Source organism: Penicillium waksmanii, assembly GCF_028829765.1.
Source record: "Penicillium waksmanii strain IBT 27052 chromosome Unknown utg000001l:1.0-4852451.0:1.0-4856178.0, whole genome shotgun sequence".
Lineage (NCBI taxonomy): Eukaryota > Fungi > Ascomycota > Eurotiomycetes > Eurotiales > Aspergillaceae > Penicillium > Penicillium waksmanii.
In genome coordinates, this window is record NW_026643248.1 from 2383202 (window position 1) to 2405748 (window position 22547).

General features: G+C 49.4%; 10 protein-coding genes across 10 annotated transcripts; 5 read left to right on the plus strand and 5 right to left on the minus strand.

Moving 5' to 3' along the window:
• Positions 1-27: 27 nt before the first annotated feature.
• N7481_000859 (SMP-30/gluconolactonase/LRE family protein) lies at positions 28-1786 on the minus strand (the record flags this gene model as incomplete). Its single annotated transcript, XM_057260078.1, has 8 exons — positions 28-245; positions 317-396; positions 458-554; positions 618-827; positions 947-1054; positions 1134-1333; positions 1399-1553; positions 1625-1786. The coding sequence occupies 8 exons, from the start codon at positions 1784-1786 to the stop codon at positions 28-30; spliced, it is 1230 nt and encodes a 409-aa protein (XP_057127910.1).
• Positions 1787-2542: 756 nt separating this feature from the next.
• Positions 2543-3860, minus strand: N7481_000860 (uncharacterized protein; the record flags this gene model as incomplete). Its single annotated transcript, XM_057260079.1, has 2 exons — positions 2543-3116; positions 3175-3860. The coding sequence occupies 2 exons, from the start codon at positions 3858-3860 to the stop codon at positions 2543-2545; spliced, it is 1260 nt and encodes a 419-aa protein (XP_057127911.1).
• Positions 3861-4310: 450 nt separating this feature from the next.
• Positions 4311-5031, plus strand: N7481_000861 (peptide alpha-N-acetyltransferase complex B subunit NAT3; the record flags this gene model as incomplete). The annotated part of the gene is made up of 3 exons (XM_057260080.1): positions 4311-4479; positions 4536-4767; positions 4860-5031. The coding sequence occupies 3 exons, from the start codon at positions 4311-4313 to the stop codon at positions 5029-5031; spliced, it is 573 nt and encodes a 190-aa protein (XP_057127912.1).
• Positions 5032-5542: 511 nt separating this feature from the next.
• N7481_000862 (MCT family MFS transporter) lies at positions 5543-6930 on the minus strand (the record flags this gene model as incomplete). Its single annotated transcript, XM_057260081.1, has 3 exons — positions 5543-5806; positions 5829-6672; positions 6746-6930. 3 exons carry the CDS (start codon positions 6928-6930, stop codon positions 5543-5545), a joined length of 1293 nt encoding a protein of 430 aa, XP_057127913.1.
• A 1613-nt stretch (positions 6931-8543) lies between these two features.
• N7481_000863 (DNA-directed RNA polymerase core subunit RPO26) lies at positions 8544-9320 on the minus strand (the record flags this gene model as incomplete). The annotated part of the gene is made up of 4 exons (XM_057260082.1): positions 8544-8577; positions 8636-8755; positions 8878-9156; positions 9286-9320. The coding sequence occupies 4 exons, from the start codon at positions 9318-9320 to the stop codon at positions 8544-8546; spliced, it is 468 nt and encodes a 155-aa protein (XP_057127914.1).
• Positions 9321-9586: 266 nt separating this feature from the next.
• Positions 9587-11362, plus strand: N7481_000864 (uncharacterized protein; the record flags this gene model as incomplete). The annotated part of the gene is made up of 2 exons (XM_057260083.1): positions 9587-9668; positions 9762-11362. The coding sequence occupies 2 exons, from the start codon at positions 9587-9589 to the stop codon at positions 11360-11362; spliced, it is 1683 nt and encodes a 560-aa protein (XP_057127915.1).
• Positions 11363-14074: 2712 nt separating this feature from the next.
• Positions 14075-17948, plus strand: N7481_000865 (uncharacterized protein; the record flags this gene model as incomplete). Its single annotated transcript, XM_057260084.1, has 7 exons — positions 14075-14090; positions 14170-14532; positions 14598-14752; positions 14847-17194; positions 17265-17377; positions 17484-17751; positions 17816-17948. 7 exons carry the CDS (start codon positions 14075-14077, stop codon positions 17946-17948), a joined length of 3396 nt encoding a protein of 1131 aa, XP_057127916.1.
• Positions 17949-18613: 665 nt separating this feature from the next.
• N7481_000866 (uncharacterized protein) lies at positions 18614-19657 on the plus strand (the record flags this gene model as incomplete). Its single annotated transcript, XM_057260085.1, has 1 exon — positions 18614-19657. The coding sequence occupies one exon, from the start codon at positions 18614-18616 to the stop codon at positions 19655-19657; it is 1044 nt and encodes a 347-aa protein (XP_057127917.1).
• Positions 19658-19930: 273 nt separating this feature from the next.
• Positions 19931-21189, minus strand: N7481_000867 (zinc-dependent alcohol dehydrogenase family protein; the record flags this gene model as incomplete). Its single annotated transcript, XM_057260086.1, has 6 exons — positions 19931-20052; positions 20110-20592; positions 20641-20870; positions 20920-20987; positions 21038-21108; positions 21177-21189. The coding sequence occupies 6 exons, from the start codon at positions 21187-21189 to the stop codon at positions 19931-19933; spliced, it is 987 nt and encodes a 328-aa protein (XP_057127918.1).
• A 595-nt stretch (positions 21190-21784) lies between these two features.
• On the plus strand, positions 21785-21991 carry N7481_000868 (uncharacterized protein; the record flags this gene model as incomplete). The annotated part of the gene is made up of 1 exon (XM_057260087.1): positions 21785-21991. One exon carries the CDS (start codon positions 21785-21787, stop codon positions 21989-21991), a length of 207 nt encoding a protein of 68 aa, XP_057127919.1.
• Between the last annotated feature and the right edge of the window lie 556 nt (positions 21992-22547).

Consider the following 22547-nt stretch of genomic DNA (forward strand, 5'->3'; position numbering starts at 1 on the left):
CTATTCCTTCCAAGGTTTTTTTGATATCTACATTTCACTCTCCACATAATTCCCAGCTGCTGCTAGAGTCGCATAATACAACGAGTTCTCTGCGCAGATCACCATTCTTCCCTCCCCGGCGAAATTGAAGTTTGCCGAAGTAGTTCCAACGAAGATCTTGCCAATCAGCTTGCCAGATGGGTTCCAAACCTGGATTCCATCGCCACACCCAGCGTAGACATTACCCCAAGAATCGCAATGAACACCTATGAAATCAGAAAAATTTGTGGTTAGAAAAGAAGGAACTATCAAGAATACGGGGGCTGGCAATGCTTACCATCCGGAAGACCAGGGCTGGCGAAGGCGAAAGTCTTGCGGTTCTCGAGCGTGCCATCATCAGTGACATCAAATCGATAACTGCAGGTTCTCTCGATTAGACACTGACGTCTCAAAAATAATATATGGAAAAGGGACATACATTGAAGATGGCTCTGTTAGATTGTTGCCGTAGAAAGAATAACCAACTCCTGTATCTGTGACATATGCGTGTTTTCCGTCCGGAGAGAATGTAAACCCTTTTGAGATGTTAGAATATTGTAAAAAAAAGGCGTCAGGGCTTGAATTGGCATAATTCCTACCATTTGGATGCGTAAAGCCATCGGCAGCGATTCTGACGGCGCCTGTGTCTGGGTTGAATCGGTAAACCTGGTTTTGGAGACCAGGGGAAGGGCGGAAGTCTTGATAATAGCCGTACGGAACATCGGTGAAGTAGATCTCCTTGTTATTTGGGTGAATGGCCACATCATTTAGCGAGTTGAACTGTCGACCGAAGAAGTTGTTCAGAAGGACTGCAGTTTGTGTCAGCGAGTTCACCTCCGACAGAAGTCTCAATGCAATGAGCATGTATGAAGACTAGCTTCAATTTCTAGGATCTGGGCGCTAGGATTAAGGCTCATGGGATACATACTTTCAGTGTCATATGGTTCCTTCGGGTTCATGACATACAAAGCAGGAGCCGTGTCGTTGCCCTGGCCCTCGCCTGCGAAGATCAACTTCCCACGATAGTTATTACCGCCTGGATTTGGTTTCATACGTTAGCCAATCTTCTTCATGACCGCCAAACCTGCGAGTTTATCAAAAGAATATGGACTCACCATTTGGATTGATAACCTTGGGCGACTCAGGGGAGGTGACATTATGAACAGTCACCAGGCCCACGGCATCCGTTTTGTTGGCCACAGCAGCAGCTTCAGCTAGTGATATCTTTTCAACAATGGAAGACTTTTTGAGACCTGTGCCAGCCTCGGGAGGACCCGCATTTTGTGCGAAAAAGACCTCATCTGTCCCCTTCGACCTTTTACGTCATATTCCATTAACAAGAGCGTTCGTTAACTCTAGCATGGGTTCAATGTCACATACCACACGACTGCTTCGTGGAACAGAGGGTCCACTTCAGAATAAGCAATACGGGTCAAAGTCGGATTGTTACCGATGATCTTCAAGAATTCTTCATCGTAAACATGAAAAGGTTGACCTGTAAGGCTCTTCTCGGTCATGCCCGGAGGTACAAATATCTTTTACCCCAGGAATAAAGTTAGCAATGGTTACAATGGGACATTCGAAGTCCTGCTAGAATAAAACTCACATTCGTATCATTGAACTCAGCAGGTGGACGGGTATTATTCAAGACATTGAATTTACGCTGGTCAATGAGTTGGGCTTGGGCAGGAATGTTGCCTGATGCCGACAGGGCTGGGCCAGCAAAGAGACACCCTCCCAGCAACAACCAACTAGATATTGAAGGCATGGCGGATAAAAAGAGTCCCAGGTTCAAAGATGAATGCCGATCGAAAAGCAGGGCTAAATCCTACATTTATATACCTGGATCGTACAGTATGGCTCGACCCGTAATTGGTCGAGGGGCTTTCCCCATCCCAGCGTCATTTGCATTTTGCGGGAGACTGCCGTGCGGGGATTTTGACGAACTCCACCATAGTCATAGTAGGCCAATCCTCCGAGCTTGGTGAGCGCTAATCCCTGGATTCCCGGGGTTCTGATACCTGTTATTCCGGCATTGACCTCGGATATTGACTTCGCCCGTCAATTATCTCGGAATACCGCCGAGTGGGATGTCCTCATGCAGTCCACCCCCATGTTGCTTCCCGCCTCCCCCGCACTTGTTGGGCTACAGAAACAGGAACGGGCGTGGGGGGGGGGGTTCATGGTAGACAAAAACCTTCATGGAGAACAAATTATTCTGGAATACAAGGTTGCAGTATTGAAGTATCAATTGAGTGGTATCATGTTTGAGGCTATATGCACATATCTAAGTTCCAGCATTGGAAATATTAACAAAACCACCAGGATGAGATCGATCAGTTTGGGGGCAAAATCACATAAGAGAAGAGAAGAGAAGAGACAACAGGTGGATATCTGACAACGGGGCAGGGCTGGGGGAGGGGGGGGTTATGGACAAAACCCATGGATGAAAAGAAAAGCTCATAACAATCTAGTTAAATAAAAAGGGGGCAAATTGGGGAAAAAAGGGAGCGTCATTAGATCTTTAAGCTGCTGCCACTTCGGCACCAGCTCCAAAAAGCTTCTCACGCCATTCGCCACATACGGCCTCAAAGCCGCTGACGACATCTCTGCACTCTTGACTGGCCTCACGGTCCCTCAACCGGCGATCCCACTCGCCAACTTCGATCCACCGCGAACCTTCTTCACGGCTTTCTTCCTCGCGTCGCAGCTCGGCTACGAGCTCTCGAGCAGACCGCAGTCGCCGGGACGCGGTGGCAGTTAATTGACGAGATTCATATAGTGTGTCACTCAAACCACGGAGAGAGTGGGTGATATCAGAAGTTTGGGAGATCAGAGCTTGCAAGGAGACAAGTGGGTTGACGGAGGAAGTTGTTAGAGGAGTCGATGGCCGAGAGTCTCGACGGGACTGTGATTGTTCGGGGAGTGGGTATGGGAGGTTCGGCAACAGGCCTTCATCGATGAGGGGCATGAGAGAGTCGATAGCGTCCTCGGATAGGAGCGGGAAAGGGGAAAAGAGGAGCGGATGGATGAGGGATTGTAATGTGCGGGTTTGATGTGTGAGATGCGAAGTTATAGATGTGTGAGCGGTGATGAGACTATATCAAGAGATGGGTTAGAATCGTGGGTGGGAGAATGTAACTAGTGACAACGTACCGCATGGCGCTGTTTTCAATCCCGCTCTGTCCACCCAGGTCTCGCAGCTCCTGAATTGTCCGCTGAATAACATGATCACTCTCACTGCCATTATTCTCGATACCCCTCCGAGCGAGGCTTTCGATATCTGCCATTTGGCTTTCTAATGCGGGGGAAATATCGGCCGCTTCTTCAAGGTCCGAGTCGTTCCCATAGTCGGAACCATCGTAATGAGATTCCGCCCGACGGTGTCGAACTTGATTGGGCCGGAGCCTGTTCCTGGACGCAGGCGAATCGGCCGATGGTGACTGAGTGCGCATATCGCGTACAGATTGCATGTATGCATCCTCGCCGTCACTGTGATCCATTGGTTGGGACTCTGCGGCACCTGTCTCCTGCCCTGATGCATAGCCATAGCCCTCGTCCTCTTGTTCCCAGGCATCTGCCAATTCATCGGCAAGATTCCCTAGGCCGCCACCCCCTGCATCAGCGGAGAAGTCGACCGATTCACGTTGAGACCCAGCCATAGTATGAAGGTTTTGGCGCGGAGTGACCGGAGATGGTGGTGCAGAAAGCCGCGGCGTTTGAGGTTCAAGAGGACTCTGGGGAGAAAATCCATTGACTCCTGTTCCTGGTGAAATTGGCGATTCGTCTATCATTGAGGGGTTGCGGTGAGCGAGTTTCAGGGGAGACGGAGGGAGGGGCATTGCGACGAGAGGCGTGGGATTCGGTGAGCCCTCTGAATACAAAGAAGGATATCGGGAGTAGAACTCGAAAGATAGCGAACGAGGAAGAGAAAAAAAAAAATCAAACAAAGAAAGGAGAGCAAGAAACCATCAACACTTAGTGCTGGGGTGTAGGAGATAGACAATTGTGGACTGCGTTAAGGCGTGTTGGTTTCGATGAAGTCTCAACGTCTACCGTTGCATTGCACACGCGGCAGACAAGTATGGCAGGCTGAAGAATTCGAAGGACCAGTGAGCTCCAAGAATTCATAGGAGACACACCCGCAGAAAGTGTCACTGAAAGCAAGTTGTACATTCAAGCATAACGATGTTTCAACACCGCCACCGCCCTGCGGGCACTCGGCAGAAAAAGACATCAACGGCCGGTCAACCCCACATTCTTCAAGCCCTCAAGCCTCAAAGCAGCCCACGATGAGTTCTATAACGCGCATGTCCCCGCTGGACTTGCTGTCTATGAACCGGACAAATCTAGATCCATTAACAGAGAACTATGATTTGGGGTTCTACCTGAACTACCTCACCCGATGGCCATCGCTCTTCAGCGTGATTAAGGATCGCGAAGCTGGCGTGGTGGGATACAGTATGCTTCCCTTACTGTCCAAAATGCGCTGGTATTGGAATCTAATCACTTGACAGTTATGGGAAAGCTTGAGGAACAACACCCCTCAATGCGCGCCTCCGAGCACTACACCCCATGGCACGGACACATCACAGTCTTGACCGTCGCACCTGACTGGCGCCGATTGGGTTTCGCCAGCCGTTTGACAGAGCAGCTGGAGCATGGTTCCGATATCAACGACTCCTGGTTTGTTGATCTGTATGTTCGGGCGGGTAACAAAGTTGCGATAGATATGTACAAAGGAATGGGGTGAGTTGCTCTCCAGAACAAAAGCATCAAGTTACAGACTTGGCCTCGAGGGCTTTTGATCGGTTGATGTCAAGGCTAATGCGGACTTCTAGATATTCCGTATTCCGGCGAGTGGTCAATTATTACAGCGATGATCCAACGGGGATGTCCGAATCGGGAGAAGACGCATTCGACATGCGGAAACCTTGCAGTCGAGATAAGAAGTTGGAGCATGTGCGGGACAAGGGTGAAGACTTTTTAGTGAGCCCTGAGGATGTCTCGTAGGGTTGAGTATATTTCAGATCTAAACGAAAGACAAGGTTGAATCTTGAGGTATACATTTAGAGGACCTTTATTATATTGCATAGGACTGTATCTAGCAGCCTGAGGTGTTTCGGGATTACATAGTACTAGTACAGGATACAGTTACATACCCAAAGATAAAGACATGACAGATATGATTATTTATTAGATGCTAGTGCCTTAGCTACGCCGGGAAAAGACGGTTCGATCCAGCTGCGCTACTTGGTAGATAAGCTAAATGCCCAGAAGGCCCCACCGAGCTGAAGCACCGGACAGGTTCAGTCTCGCAAGTATCTCAGGCACTGATGCATCTATGGGGACTATTCGGATTCTCAGTTTCAAATAGACCGTCTCTTGAATGAGACTATGCAACGCTGTGATTGCTGGCGTACCCGCTAAAAGGATCCGATGTCATGTCTTCCCGAACATGACCATCGCGTTGAATAAATTCCAACTTTTTTTTTGTGAATCAAGATCATAAGCCATCTAAGTCTCAGGCTTTTACCTTGAGGTGGGGACCCGAGCGCACGAATCTCAAGGCGGCCATGAGTACCGCTGAGGCGACGAGGCAGCAAGCGGTAAATAGTTGCACTCCCAAATATTTATTAGTATCGCTCAGGATAGCACCACCGATAGGAGTCCCGATCAATAGTCCGAAAGAGACGATGGCAAACATCATTCCAAGGCGTGTTCCCAGGTCGCGCACATCGGGGGTCATGCTGGCCATGACCACGGGCGGGAGAGAAACGAATCCCCCCTGAGAAGAAGCCATAAAAGACGGCCAAGATGATAATTCCCGGGACGGTATGGACACCAATCCATACAAATGCCAGAATTGATGTGATTGTCACAGCAGGTGTGAGCATGTTGAGCGGACCAACGTGGTCAGCCAGGAAGTTGGGGCCGATACGGCCGAAGGTGGAGGCAGCATTCAGCATCGAGATGAGGTAGAAGCCCAGGTTACTATCGACGATACCGGTCTCAATGGCGTAGGATTGCACGTAGAAGAGGAAGTTATAGAACCCCAAGAATCCGAGGAACATGGCCACAGTAAAAAGACAGAAGCCAAGCTCCTTGAAAGCCGAGAATTGGTAGAGCTTGCGCTTGTCCTTGGGCTTGAAACGTACACGCATAATCGAAAGGGAGAGGATGATGGTACCGAAGCAGATGAAGCCGATAGCCCTAGTAGCCCAGGCAAAGCCGACTTCCTGCTGGAGCTTGTGGAACATAATGGGGTAAATCACGCCGCCGATACTGCTCCCACTGGCAGCAAGACCATTGGCAAGGCCTCTCTTGCGCTGGAAGTATTGCGGTAAAATGGCGACCGATGGTACAAAAAGACAGCCAGCCGCAAGGCCAACGCAGACACCTTGCGCGAGAATAAGATGCCAGTACGCGGTGGAAATACTGGTCATCATCAAACCAAAGGGCAACATAAAAGCTGCAAACCCAATGAGACCACGGAAATATCCCGCATCAAATAGAGGGCCGGTTACGACACCGATCATCATCAGGAGGAAAGACTGGAGAGATCCAATCCATGCTATGGTCGATGAGGAAGTGCCACTCAACAGATCCTGTTCATAGTATGTCTGATATGCACCCCATGTATTGATAACACCCCTATCAAGAACAAGTCAGCTCATTTGCATTTTTGTCATCTAATCTGGATTTCTTTTTTGATGGAGTTATGTACCATGAATTGAAGAAGAGGAAGAAAGAACCTAAAACTTGAAGCCATGATTGGAAGCCTGTGTCGAAGGTCACCTCGGGGTCTTTGTCTGGGGGCAGATTCGTGGTGTTTGCAATAACACTTTCCTCATCTTTGGTGACAGTATGGGTGTTGGCCGTCTGCTCTACTTCCGAATTAGTCGGACCCATCCTTTGTGACTTGGACGCTCGTTTCGAACAAATAGATACTGGAGGGGAGCTCGAAAGCAAAGTCCCCGTGCAGATAGTAAAGCGAAAAAGGCGACAATCGGGTGCTGGGATAGTGAAATCTCCTAGGTTTGAGTCACCAAAATAAATGCTAAATGAAAGAAACGAAAAAGAGAGAGTGCGAGAAGGGGAAAAAGTCTCGCGGATGATTAGAAACCAACACCAACGGCAAGCGGGGCAGTTAAGCAAGCGCGAGGGCGGACGAAGCCGAAAGGCAGCGCCAGTGGAACGCCTCTTGAGTTCCACAGGCATCCACTTGCCTGGACCATGGGGACCATGGGGTAGAAATCTACCTAGTTCTGTCGGTAAAGATACGCTAGGACGCCTTGATCGGAGACTGGGGGGGATATCCAGCAAATAGACCAATGAAGATCGCCTAGAGCCGTGCCGGTTACCCAGGTGTGAGGGGCCAAAAGGTCCAGTGTGACCAGTTGCAGTTGTCGGTGGTTTTCACTTAAGTACCTGCAGGTTATGCTCTACACACATGGAAATTAGAGGGCGAATCGGAAATAAAAGTGGGACTTCGGGCTCTGAAGGTTTCTCCCCGAAGGAATCACCTGGGCACCTTTGGTAGTACCCTTCGAATCGATTTGAATTCTGATACAAGGTAAGGGTACTAGTATCATTCTAATCAATCTAATCTAAGATTCGTCATATAGCAATCTTAATAAACCATACCTAGGTAGCGAGCTTGAAACTTTGCTGTATAGCACTAAAAAGGCAATCTAGGAAAATTCATGGGTGAGAAAGTGCACAGCTCAGGCTGGTATACCTCTACGATATCGGATGGAAACATACTATTACTTGACCCTCTTACTAGATGAGTTCAGGGTCGTTGAATGATAGTATCTGATAATTTATGCCGCCGGAGTATGGAAGTATATCAAGTTGAGAAAATTCAAATTTGATCTTCCAGCAAAGCAAGAGGACTGTCAGTGCAAGCAGGTACTACGTATAAGTGTTCAAACAGACTGTTCTTGCAGCTTGGAAATTGATTCTACGACAACAACGCGGCGATGTATAGACCAGGCGAAACTTGGGAGAGAACTACCATTAGCAGGTGCCAAGTGACTAAACGCCCTTGAAGATAAAACAGATTGAGAGGCACTAGTATAAACTAAAGACTAATCACAGTAGCTGATAGGAAGCAGCGACTGCGAAATTACTACTTAGTAGTACTTACGTGACTTGAATGTAGTACTGAGAGTACCGCTGGAGCCGGAAGAACTTGAATACATGCATATGCAGGTATGCGCCTGCAAGCTGCATTTACTTTTTTTGTTTCGAGTGACAGGCAATGCTCAATTCCGACGTCTTAATTATATTTTGTTACAAAATATCTTCAACTACAGTGGAAATAGCTACTGTAGAAACCGTTATTAGTATTTTTTTGGTCTTTCTAAATTCATGTACAGTTCGTTGCCATGGTTCAAGGTCATTGCCCTTATTTTTCTTTCCTGAGCCACGGTTTCTAGACTCCCAAACTCCGAACGCTATGCTGAATCCACCCAGAGAAAGATACCCCAGTTCAAAGCAAAGGAGGGCCGATGTGCCAATTAAAGAAGCTCCTCGCAAGTCCAGTCCTCATACCTATACGATGCGACGGTTAGATCAATTGTACATAGTTGCAAGCAAACCATAATCTTACTTTCCATCCGGTAGATACCGTCGAATGATGAGAGGAATCTTCTTCTGGTTCAATTCCTTCATCGCGATCTGAAGAGGGTCGGTTTCACCCTCGAGGTCAACGAGGACGGGAGCGTTCATACTGAAGGCGAGAAAAAATGTCAGTCGTTTTTGCTCCGAAAGATGGCATATTTCCCTATTTCCCTATGTCCCAGTTTCCCCATTCCAGAATTCGCATCGCATCAGGATCGAGAGTGAACGCACCTGATCTGCAGAGCTCGGGTGCCGAGAACACGCGCACGCTCGTACTTGGTCAAGTACGGGGTGGTAGTGCGCTGGTCATTGGGGATCTTCATCTCGCGCGTCTGTTCCATGACCTTGCCTGAGTAACCGGAATTGGGGTCGCCTGATACAACGACATTCTCGCCGTTGATGCCGTGCTCCTCAGGGAGTTCTCCGTCGTGTCCTTCGTAGTCATCTTGATCGACCAAGTCACCGGGCTCATTTTCTTCGAAAACCTCCTCAACAGGCTCGTAGTCGAAGCTGGGGGGAAAAGTCACAAGTTAGCAGGGCGATTCGTCTTTTTTTGGTGCAGAGCTCTAGAGCTAGGTTCGGTTCCTCCAGCAGATCTTTGCGCCAGGGTCGCATGTCATCACAAGGGGATATTCTTACTTTTCCTCGTGGTCGTCACCGCCGTAGTCAGACATGATGAATATCAAAAAATGTTGTCCGAGGGATCAGGGAGAGAGAAACCCAAAGCGCGGAACTGAAGTGACGAAGAATCGCGAAACACAAAAAGCCTGGCCGCAGCGGAAAATCTTCCTCCCACCCAAAATTGACGCTAGTCCGCCTTCGGCCCCACCGCCTTTTGCGCCCCGGCAAAATAGATTTATTTCATCAGTGGTTGTAACTTTTTTTTCTCTCTCGAACGCCCACTGCTACATTTTCTGTGGTCCCCATGGGACATTGAATCATGGCCTTGAAGCGAAAGGCCTCCTTAGAAGGAGATTCGCTGCCATACAAACGACAGCAGCAAGCAGCTCTGGACATTGAGGGTAAGCCACCGATCCGGAGGTAATCGATAGCTCGAGCGCAAGTTCGAGATTGGAGACCTCTAAGAGATGGGACACTGCTGATAATTTAAACAGACTCGATCTACGAAGAAGTCCATTCAGATGCCGAATACTCAGCACCAGGGACCCCAAGTCTGATCAGTGATGATTTGAACGAAACCCCGGCGACACCATTTTCTACCACCTCCAGTCGTTATCCTTCCGAATTAAAAACCCACTACTGTCCATTCGAGGGATGTACCAAGGCATTCAATCGCCCGGCACGACTCCAGGAGCATATCCGTTCACACAATAACGAGCGTCTATTTCAATGTACCGCTGATGGCTGCGACAAGACCTTCTTACGTGCCTCGCATCTCAGTCATCATGTCAAGAGTGCTCATTCTGGAGTTCGAGACTATATTTGCGACCGCCCTGGATGTGGAAAGAGTTTTGTTACGGGCTCGCGGCTTCGCCGCCACATTGCTGCGCATGACGGACGAGACAAATATCGCTGCACCGAATATCCACCATGCGAAGAGACCTTCCGAAAACACTCGACTTTGCAGAAACACATCACGTGCGTTCATTTGAACCAGAAGCCGTTTCCCTGCGCTCATGTAGATCCGAAGACTGGGCATAAATGCCAAATGGCCTTTGATACGGCTGGTCACCTGCGAGCCCACGAGAGTAGGGTTCACACCGAGAAGCGGTTCAGCTGCGCTGAATGCTCTCAGAACCAAGAGGAGATGATAGCCAACGGCGATCTCGAGAATTCCGTTGAGCAGGCCGTTACTTTTCCTACATACGCTACTTTGCAAGAGCATATCCGAACAGTTCACCCGCCAAAATGCCCCAAATGTCCGATTGTTTGTTCGACGTCGCGAGAACTGCGGCGCCACTTGGAAGTAGCACACGGTGATGTCAGTCTAGATGAGAGAAAGGTCTTCTTTTGCACAGAGAAAGACTGTGACCGCAGCTTCACCAAGAAGGGAAACCTGACTGTGCACATTCGCACTGTTCATCAAGGAGAAAAGCGATTCGGCTGTGGTGAGGTTGATCTTTCTACTTCCAAAAAGGTTGCGGGCTGGGATGGCGTTGGTTGCGGAAAGCGATATGGCAGCAAGCTTGCTCTGGAAGAACATGTCCGCACTGCCCATCTTGGATATCCAAATGCCAAGGCCGAGCGACGCCAACGCCTTGGGTTGAGCAATCAGAAGCCACAGCCCCATGGGATTTCCACATTGGCCGCTCTCACAGGCCATGGATATGCGCAAGAAACGGGGCGACATATCACCTGCTTTTACGATTCGTGCGAGAATCGATTCCACCGTGATTATGATCTATGGGTACACATGTCTGCCAAGCATAGTTGCTCCGAGGACGAGATCCAAGGGCTCTTCATGCAGCGTGCTCTCCTCGCGGACCAGTATGGCCCCGGCGGCAACGCGCTTGGCATTTACGGCCTTGAGTTTGATTCCGACGTCACGCCCCTCTCCCACGATGCGAATACTACCCACGATACGTCGATGAATAACCAAGTCGCCAATCCAGGGCACCCAGCCCCCGAATCTGATTTTTTTATGCAAGACAATTTCCCCGCGGATGCGGGTCGAGATGTTGATTCTATGATACCCAGCCATGACGACATGGCGTTGGTTGATCCCGTTCTAGCTTACCATTTGATGGACCAGTGAGATTTTCATTCCTATGTCTTTTCACGCAGTTTTCGTGATTTGTCAAGTGCTATTGTGTATTTGAGCTATTTTGTGTTGTATCTTAGCCGGAGTCAAGGTTTTAATAACGAAGTCATGAATATTCTTTTACCATTTTGCTCCAAGTTCTTCGTGTCTTATCTCTCGTATTCACCACAAAGCACGCCAACGTGGGGTTGGGCAAGTATACTTGTATGTGCTCCGTAGATCTTGGCAGACTCTTGGGATTTGTGATGGCCAAGAGCCTTGGAAGATGGCGGGGTTACTGCCCAGGTGTTCGCCGTGGGAGGGGCTACTGCAGAAAGGAACAGGGGTGGTGACCGATCATTGTGAGCGATTTTATTTTCAAACTATGCTTGCTGTAAATTTGAATATTTCAGAATGGAAATTTCTACAGTCTTTGTATTCCAGGAGAAGGGGTTCAGACACGGCTCCATCTATATGATTGCGACCTTGACCCACTAGGCCTCCTACTCTAGGCTTGTTTCGGCAGTTCATATGCAGAGAAGAGGAGACCCTTGAAGTCTCATGTAGATCCTCAGATCTACGAAACATGCACCTACTGTGCATACTTCTCCAGATTTATTATGTACTAGAAGTCATATGTACTATGTGGTCGTTGAGGGAGCACGGGATCTAGAACGCCGTACGCCGTAAAGGGCTTGCAAAGTATAGCCCTATTTATTATTAGTGTTCAACGTGAGACACGCGGGAAAAGGGACCACCCCATGGACAAGGGTCCGGGCCCTGGCGCGGATCAAAAGTATGTACTCCGTAAGTAAGAAGGCGACCCACGGTGCGACCGTGTCTCACTTGATTGATACCTGAAGACCTTCAGGGTAAAGGCGAGCATCTAGCCATGAATTGCGAACCAATTTGGACGCCTCACTCAAAAAAAAAGTCTGCAGCAGAGATTGTACAGTACTCTGCGTATTGCGTACCTGGCGCATGGACATTGCGAGCGTGACTGTGGCCAAGTTACTAGCTCAGCCACAACTTTTTTCTCGGCGGAAAGGGTGCACGAGGGGACAAAAAAGGGAAAAGAGAAAACGGGAAGGCGGAGGGGATATCTCTGTAAGCGATCTCCAATGCCAGAAATGAATGAAATGCAGGCCAATCACACTGAGATCAAAAGAGGCCAGATTGCCTAGTCAATGAACTATGAACTTGACTGCCAAGGCCCCGGACCAGAGTGTAATTAAGTGCAATAAAGTGCAATATGGGCGAGATGCCGCCAATGTGGCGCTGGGCCCTGCGATATTCCCCTGTGCGGAGCGGAGGAGTAGAGGAGAGCAATACATACACAAGCTCGCCTCCTGGGCATGAATACATAGTAAGCTACTGTAGAGTGATCTGTCGGTTCATCGCATGCGTCTGAAAGTGGACCAACCAGGATGGCGGGTTAGATGGCGGTGTACTCGGGTGTGCTCAGGTGGGAACAAGTTGGCGATGCCACGCCAGGGAGTTGCGCGTCACCGGCAGAAGCAAAAGAGGAAATGGCCTTAGGGCGAAGCTTACGCGACTAAAGCGGCCAGGTCAGGTTTGGGTCGAAGTCAGTCGGGTAAGGCATCGGAAGGATTTGGGTTCGTCCTTAGCGTTGCCGTTGGTGGCGAGGCAGGCATAGCAGCCATATGATTAAACGACTGCCGAGTGGTGGCGAAAGGTTGAATACGGTAGTAGTAGTAGTAATAGTGCTCAGTATGGTGTATGGAATGGGGAAAGAGGAAGAAGAGAATTAAAGAAAAGAGAGAAGTAAACTGAAAACAAAGAATGAAGTTGTGTGGAGGCGATCTAGTTAAAACTGGCTAAGACATGCACTCCAGAGCTGCTAAATTTGGATTTTCTACGGAGAAGCAGGAGGCAACTCCACCGCCGATCCGCATGACGCACGGAGAGGGAGTACAATTTTGGCAATTTGAGAGAGAAAGAATGATAAATACAGGGTAGAGAGTACATACAGAGTACAATGAAGTATTTCAATATGTCTCAGTAGAAAGAAAAGAAAGAAAAAGAAAGAAAAAAAGAGCGTACTACTAGTACTAATTGTCCAACATTCCGAGTAAGCATAGCCCTCCGCGTAACCAACCTTGTCCCACTTGCCCACTGTGGATGGTGTCATGCCCAGCTTCTGCTCACTATTCTTTCTCCAGGCTGAAGGGTTCCCTCTTTCTCCTTCTCCTTCTCTCTCTCTCTCTCTCTCCCTGGGGGGGAAAAAAATAAGAAAATTCACCTACCCTTTTTCACCACCTCCTTTCCCTTGGAACCTCGTGGCTGTGTCGCAATTGTACTAGTCCCGACTATTCGCTACCTTTTGGGCCACGCAACGTCATCCACACCCTATTTGGCCTGCCCGCCTCCGAACTCCAACTCCAAATTCCAAACTCCGAACTCGATACTCGAAACCACTGGACCTTTCCGATTCTCCAAAATCCTGTCGCTCGCTTCATGGATTAACCTATCCCACCTAACCATCCCCATTTCAGTCAAACTCCGATTTCTCCCTCTTAACACCAACTGAAGACCGTGCGCTATCGTGGCTTTTTTGTGACCCTGTCCTTTGCCCACCCCCGGTCTTCTCTTAGCTTCTTCCGTCTTTCTTTCCTTTCCTCCCGGGGACCCTCTTCGTCCCTTTTGCAGCTTCTCAGTTGAAGTCGAGATTCCGACTGGACCGGTGATCTATCACCTACTGTCGACATGGGCCGCTCGCGTGGTATGTTGATCGCTCCTCTCGGGTGCTTCGGAGTCGGTTGGAGATCAACCTTATTAACTCTCCCTTGCGTCGTTCCTAGTTCTTTCGTTTATATCAACGTTCGGTGCCCCTAAAAACAATGACTCCGCAAAGGAAAATCGCAAAGAGAATCGTAAGTCGTCTAGCAATGTGACGCCGACTCAGACTCCGCCACGGTGGCAGACTCCCTCGCCAGACACACCCTCCCCTCCCTCCGAACTGTCGCCGGTCAATGGTTCAACTCCGAGAGGGGAGGCAATCGGATCGCGACCAGCATCTATGATCTTCTCCCGCAACCCGCCACTCGCGACCCAAACAGAGGATACCCCACCGGAGTTATCGCCGATCTTCACCTATCTCAATATCCACACCAACAAGGTCTATCAAGAAGGCTACTTCCTTAAGTTGAATGACCAGGATAACCGTACGTGATCCGTGTCACGATTCCAGTTGCGAATATAGAAAAGACTAACCCAAAGAAATGCATAGATGGACGACCATCCCTTGATCGCCAGTGGATGGAGTGTTATGCGCAGCTCGTCGGTACTGTTCTTTCCCTCTGGGAAGCTTCTGCGCTGGACGCGGCAGACGGTGCCGATGTCCCTGCGACCTTCATTAATTTAGCCGATGCGTCGATCAAAATGGTACGGTCTCTCATTCACCCTTTATGACAACCATTGATTCCACTTTCGTCGGCGTCCTGAATACCTCTAGCGGTGTACTGATTATGGATTATAGATCGAAACATTGCCCATCCGAAACGGAGCGGTTCAGCCGTTGAAAAACGTTCTCAGTCTCTCCTCTGCAGGAAAAAACCGCTACTTGCTACATTTCAACTCTTTCCATTCCATGACCCAATGGACCGCCGCTATTCGTCTTGCTATGTACGAGCACACCTCGCTTTATGAAGCTTACACAGGATCTCTCATTGCTGCCAAAGGCAAAACGCTGCCTGGAATCCAGAGTATTCTGGCTCCATCCAAGTTTCGCCATGAAGATTGGACTCGCGTCAGATTCGGTGCAGGAACACCTTGGAGGCGATGCTGGTTTGTTATCAACCCACCCGACGAAAAGGAGATCCAAAAGGCTCGCAAGGCGATGAAGAAATCCGCCTACGATCGACTTTCAATTCCCATAACCGGCAGCATCAGCTTCTACGAGACGAAGAAGACCAAAAAGGTCACACCGATAGCGACAGTCACTCACGTATACTCGGCGTATGCAATTTACCCCCAATCCAAGGCTCTGATCGAACAATCCACTTTGGTGAAGATGGAAGGCTTGGTGACTCTACATGCAGAGCGCCAAACTGCGGAGGGAATGGTCTTTGTCATGCCCGAGCTGCATGCCGCGGTGTCTGGGCTCGAAATGATGCTCCGGTTCCTCTTCCCGACATTTGACACATTTAATCTCTATGGACGTCCAACTCGCCTCGTGGCCGACACGAACCATATCAAGAGCATCATGTTCGCATTCCCCAAAGAACGTCGGTACGGTTATTTGGATGTTCTGGATATCGTGAATCTCCTGCAAATTCCAGGAAGCTTGAGTTGGAATGAAGCCCAGTGGAGGAGACAGCTGAAGGAAGCAACTCAAAGTCGAATGTCTACGGGCAGAAGCAGAACCAACAGCGTCAATAGCACCCGCCCTCGTTACCGTGCCAGCATTTCCGCTCGGACTAGTGATACGCCAACCGACTCATCTCGCCGCCCCTTTCAATCTCCTGAATCCAAGCCCGAATTCAACCATTCAACAGATGCCGTCATTCAAAACCCTTCCAAGATCGGTGAGCCCACGGGATACCATTCGCGTGGAATGTCGGATATTACTGGGTTCCAAACCGAGCGGAGGCCCGGTCATGATTCCATGGTGGATAGTTCCCCCGACTCGTCTGCCCAAGACCTAGTGCAGCGCGACAGAGCCCAGGCTCTTGCAGGGCCTATTACGGAGCATACTGGTTTCGAAGGCGAAAGGCATCCTGAGGAGGCAAGGCACGCGAATCGGTTCGCGGAGCGTGCGCCACGCACGCCACCATCTCCTGTCACCACCCCACCGGACTTTTCTCATGGCCCAAGATCCATGCCTACGAACCGCCCGGAGGCAACATACGCGCAGACCCGAGAGAACAACAGAATGTCTTACGCTACTCTTTCTCAGTTGACCTCCGTTGGGGCGATGTCAACTGTGGGAGGAGTTGCCGCGGCGCTTCGTAACCAAGACTCGGATTCCAGTATTGGCACCAGACGGCAAGCCCAGGCCACCAGTCATCCGCTCCCTGAACCGCCTTTCCAATCTGAAAGCACTCGTCTTGCACACTACTCTAGTGATGAAGGCCTTGGTCTCGCGCTTCCAGTTCGTCAGGCCCAGGTTGCAGAACAGCCCCGGCATATGGAGCAACGACCGGCGACAGCTAGCTCTGACAGTACATCATCACCTCAGCATAATCCGCAGATTGATGCAGCTAAGTCAGTAAGGCGCAAGCCCCTCCCGCAGCGGCAAGTATTTGGTGCGCCACGCTCTTCTCAGGATCCAGGAGAGCCAAGCTTTGATGACCTTCGTCATACATTAGACGAAGATGCATTGAATCGAATTGCACCTCACCTTCCCTCGCCAGTCTCTCCGACCTTTACCCAGGAGGAAAGTGTGTACGATGACGCATCCGCCATTTCACCTGATTACGCAAGTACCCATGATTCTGTTTATAGTAAGAAGTCAGTGAAGTCGACCAAGCCCCGAATGGGTGTCATGAAGACCGTGGGGCAGCCCACTAAGCAAGATCTTGTCATCGGAGATGCTCACTACACGCCCGACAAGCCTTCAGAGCCCAACTTTGATATCCCAACAGTGGATTTCGGGCCAACAATGACTTATATGCCTACGACCGGACGACCCAACACTGGCGACACTCTGAGAAAAGCTTCCAACCAGACAGATGCCGAGCGATACCGAATTAATGTTCCCACTAATCCAATGGGGCATGAGCGGTCTCCCAGCCAGGAAGATCACCGCCGACGAAGTGTCCTATGGCAGCCCGGAATGGCATCTGGCCGGCCTACAACTCCCGGTGGGGGCCTTACACCCGAGCAGTTTGTCAACCAGCGAGCTGCAGGAGCACCTAGCCCCCCCGCTGCATGCCCACCATCGTTCTGGGTCTAGCAGTAACACACCGCCGCTACAGCGGCCCGTCTCTGGAGATTGGACCCAACAAGCTCGGCCCAACTCGCGTATGACATCTTACCAGGACCCCAACTACCGTCCCTCCTCGCGCGGTGCGAGCACAATGATGGGCTATGGTGATGTCGCAAACCACCTTTCGGCTCGCGAGCAGGAGCACGTTGCACGCATGACAGGCTCTTCGTTCTTTGACATGTCAAGCAATAACCAAAAGGCTCAACCATCTGCCGGTGGGGGTCTCAGTTTCGTCGATTGATGCTCGTGAGCGCGAGAAGCGTGCCATGAAGGAGGGCTTGTCAAATCACATGGTTCAGCATGCGATCGCCCACCGCAACCAGCACATGATGCAGCAGCCACCTCAGCAGCAGCAGCAGCAGCAGCAGCAGCAATTTACGCCTCAGCAATATGCGTCCCAGTACGCGGGGTCTCTCTATCACCCTCAGGCCCAAGCCCCTGTCCGCCAGGGGGGGTATGTACAATATGCCTGCGGCTAGTCAGACCTGGGATGCCCTTCAACAAGTGAACCAGTCTAGCGAACCCCGCCGCCAGTCTTGGTACGGACAGCTCAGCCACGCGCCGCCGACACCACCTAGCTATCAACAGAGCCAGAACTACGTTCAGCAGGGAGGCAACTACTACAGCGGGGTCAACACCATGCATCATTAAAGCATGAGAATCTTCTTTGCTCGATCACTGCTTCTTATTTTATATTTCCTTGGCTTGCGCCGCCACTTCCTTTTTATCCGTCTCCTTTCTCGCCTTGCATTGCTACCGGCCTAGACTTAGATTTTCACGTCTCCGACTGACCACGGTCCTTTTCTTCGAGCTCCGTTATTTTCTTTTCATCTGCACCCATATCATCATTGCATCACTTCCTCGGCTCTGTTTACTTTTCTTCTTTTTTTTTATTGCTCATCCATCCTTCATTACTTTTTATTGCACTGCGCATCAGAACGGAGTTGCAAATCGGTCTGGCATCTTGCGATGGCGTCCTATACATTTTGTTCATGATCGCTACTTCTTGGGAACTGCTTTTATTCCTTATTCTCTTTTCCTGTCTATGTCGATGCTCACTTCTTTCTTTCTTGACTTTTTTTATGTAGATTCTTCCTTTTGCTTTGAATATGCTATGTACAGAAATTGCGCGACTACAGATACCGTCCACAGACAAACTTGTGCCATGTTTTCTTTCAAAACTGGGGTTTAATTTTCGTAGAAGTAGCTCTGGTAAGCAACTAGTTCCCCCCTTGGCGAATGACTACGCAAGGGGCGTGATTGGGGTTTTTACCCCGCGCTCGACTTTCTCGATTTGGCACCATCAACTCTCAACAATGGCGTCACAGGTTAAGACAGGTGTCTTTCAAACACTCGAGACAGTCTCCGAGGCGAACATCATCATCCGAGACAAGATATACGGCGAGCATAGCATCACCGAACCTGTGCTTATACATCTACTCCGAAGCCCCGAGCTATTACGCCTCAAAGGTATCTGTCAACACGGAGTCACTACATTCCTCGGCTTCGGCCCCAAAGTCACCCGCTTCGAGCACTCAGTCGGTGCATTTCTACTAGTGCGCGCAGTTGGAGCCAGTGTCGAGGAGCAGATTGCCGCCCTGCTCCACGATATCAGTCACACCAGTCTCAGCCATGTCGTTGATGACGCGCTATCCCAACCCGGAGAAGGAAGCTACCACGAAGTCCACAAATCCCGATTCTTAAAAACCACCCAATTACCTCAGATCCTCACACAGTACGGCTTTGGAAATCTCAAACCCCTCGACGAAGAATTATTCCGCCTCGTTGAAATGCCATCACCACACCTCTGCGCTGATCGGCTGGACTACGCGCTCCGAGACGCACTAGCCTTCGAAAAACTTTGCCTCGACCAAGTACAAGAAATATATCAATCTCTCAATGCATTCCCATCCGCTTCCTCTCCTACCCGCCTCCTTGTTCTCGAGAACCAAAAACACGCACTAGTCCTCGCTCGCGCATACCAAGCCACAGACCGAGATGTATGGTCCAATCGAGCACAGGCAAATCTGTATAAAAGAACGGGGTCGATAATTAGGGAACTGGTTTACTCGGGCCGTGTGGAAGAAGAGGCACTCTGGAATTTATCCGATGAAGATTTCTGGGCATTGTTGCGCCGGCAGGCGACGCCTGAGATTCTAGTTGAAATGGACAAGATGGAAACACAAGGTCTTCCGAATGAGGAGGAGTTGCGTTTACCCCGGGGTGCTAAGATTCGAACTATCGATCCGGATGTTTGTCAGGGTTCGCAGAAGAATCCCTTGCCTTTGTCGGTTGTTCTTCCGGAATGGGGTGTAGAGCGACGGGAATACATTCTTAGTAGGGAGTCCACGCGAGAATAGAACTTTGGAGGTTTGTGCGAAGATATTACTAGAAATGGGATAGAAATGAGCAGGATTAATAAATCAAATACGTACTGTTCAAATTTTCTATCAAGCCAAATACATTGTAGTTCAAATAAATTAACCATTGGACATCACTAGAGATCCTGGGAGCTACCAATAATGGTACCTAGTTTCTGCAAAGTTTCTACTATCAATACTGACTGGCTCTAAAACGCGAAAAAAAATGTATGTATTCTAGAGTATGCCTCGATAATAGATTGTATTTATTGGCTAGTCGAACACAAGTGCGGCTTTAATCACCAACTTATTCTTTATTGCGTCAAGGAAGCCCTGCCATTCATCCAGTTTGAATGTCTTGTTCACTTTTCCACTACTATTAACCCGCTTTCCATCTGCTCAATTTATTATTTGTTAATAGACCAGTCTTGAAGTGACAGGAAAATACTGACCAAGGTAGTTAATAGCAGCTGGAAACTTATAGGTCTGACTGAATGACCCTATCACATTTATCTCCTCTTTGAAAATCTTGTTCGGTGGTAGAGAAACACGATCGTCTTCACCATAAACTCCGTATACCACCAACTTACCGCCTTTTGTCACAAAGTTAATGGCATTTCCCAGAATTTTCGCATTACCTGTAGCTTCAACGACGATGTCGAAACCATACGGGTTCTTGGTTCGAAGTTCCTCCATCTTAGTAGCCGCTGCTTGTGCATCGCGGGGAAGCTCGATAAATTCATCGGCCGCGTTGAGAGACCTGGCCAGCTCCATCTTCAACCCAGCTGGCGCAGCAATGACAGTATGACACCCGCCATTTTGACGAAGAAGCTGAGCCAGAATAAGTCCCGTCGGGCCCGCGCCAAACAAAAGCACGCTGGAACCCATTTGAGGAGCAATCTTATCCAGTCCGTGGGCCGCACAGGTTGCGGGCTCTAACAATGTCGCATCCACATCCGAGAGGTTTTAGAATTTGAACACACGGTTTGCTGGGAACGAGGCATACTCCGCAAATCCTCCATCAACCATAACGCCATGAGCGATAAAATTCTCGCAGAAAAGCTCCTTGCCTCGACGGCAGTAATGACAATGTCCGCATAACTCAGAGTTATCTGCCACTACACGATCTCCGATATTGAAATTTAGAACCTTTCTGCCAAATGCTGCTACCACACCGACAGTCTCATGGCCAGGGACAAGAAGAAACTGGGCTCTATTGTCAGCAGCCTCTCCATGAAAACTTCAAGTTTATATTGACTTACCTGGGCTCCAAATTCACATCGTGAATAGGAAGGTCCGTACCACAGATTCCAGAGGCCTTTACTTTGATCTATCTAGCTGTTAGATGCTAGAATGCTGAACGTTTTGCTTGCGGCGTACTAAAACATCATGCTCGCGAATTGTCGGAAGACTCTTCTCAACGATGCTGAACTTTCGAGCTTCACTGTACTCTATAAAGACATGCGTTTCTATTAGCTCAATGTTTCCCAGAGAATTTTGAGGTCAACTATTTACAAACCCAAGGCTCGCATGGAAGGTGGAAGATCAAAGCGATTCGGTCTGTTCATAGTCCATTCAAACAACTCCGAATTACTTGAGTAGAGGAGTTGTCAAGATAAAAAGGTATGACATAAGAAGTAGTAAAGCCATTCGATAAAATACTTGTTTTAAACTTGGACCACTCATGTGCATGCGACATCTCAAATGTATGGAGTGGTCGGAATAAATCCAAACGGGAAATGATGGACGAAGTCCCCGAGACGGTGACACCGAGACGGGGATCACATAGTTGGGAATTGTGGAGACAGAACCCCGCATTATGTCCCGGGTTTGGTTAGTAAACAAAGAACTATGCAGATGTGCACATATCACTCCCCCCCGAGGTGGTGGCCTCATTTCCTTGCAGTACAGCCAGGGCAGGACAGAGCATGCGAGAGCACAGAAAACCGGTATCACCTGTCTAAAACAATTTATAGTTGTGTCTCACTGGTGACCTCGCGCAGTCAAGAGGGGCAAGAAGAGTGTAGTCTGGTCATAACGGGTCACCTCAGGTCGCTACGGTCATAACTCTCTCCGCCAACAGCCTAATATATCGCTTCATCATTACGCTTCGCCCTTCACTTAACTATGTCCTCCACCGACCGGCCTGTCGTGCGCCGCGATTTCACAGGAAAAAATCATGCTACGAGCTATCCCTTTATTTCGCCACTGGCACGGGACCTATCTGGACGGCATGTGCTCATCACTGGCGCCGCATGGGAGGACGACGTGGGTTATGCAACTGCCACTGCATTTGCTCGCGCTGGAGTATCCTCAATCGCTGTCATAGACTGACAGGGCGTCTCTGATGAACTTGTCTCCCGACTAAAGGCTGCGGCTGTAGAGGCAGGGTGGTCTGAATGTCAGGTAGTAAGCGGTTGTGTTGACATTTCTCGGTGGGAAAGCGTTGCAGCTCTCAAGTAGGCGATCGCGGAAGCCTTCGGACATCGGTTAGATGTGCTCGTTAACAACGCAGCACACCAAGAGCCTTACAGTCCCATCCTAGACACAGACCCAGATGTATACTGGAAGACTTGGGAGGTCAACGTCCATGGCCTATTCAATATGACGCGGGCGTTCCTCATGCTAATTGACACGCGCGCAAAATACGACGGCGTAGGCACCTCTGAGTTCCATTCATACCACCTTGTATTCGTTGATGAATCCGGATGTAATAAACGGGTGGGCCATACGTGGACTGGTTGGTCACCACTAGGCGTGACACCAGTGCAAGTGTCTAAATTTCATCGGGGTCAACGATATCAGATACTGCCAGCATACTCACAAGACATGGTCCTTTTTTCTCGTATTTTCAAAAGTTCAACCAATGTAGTGTTCTTCAAATCGTTTA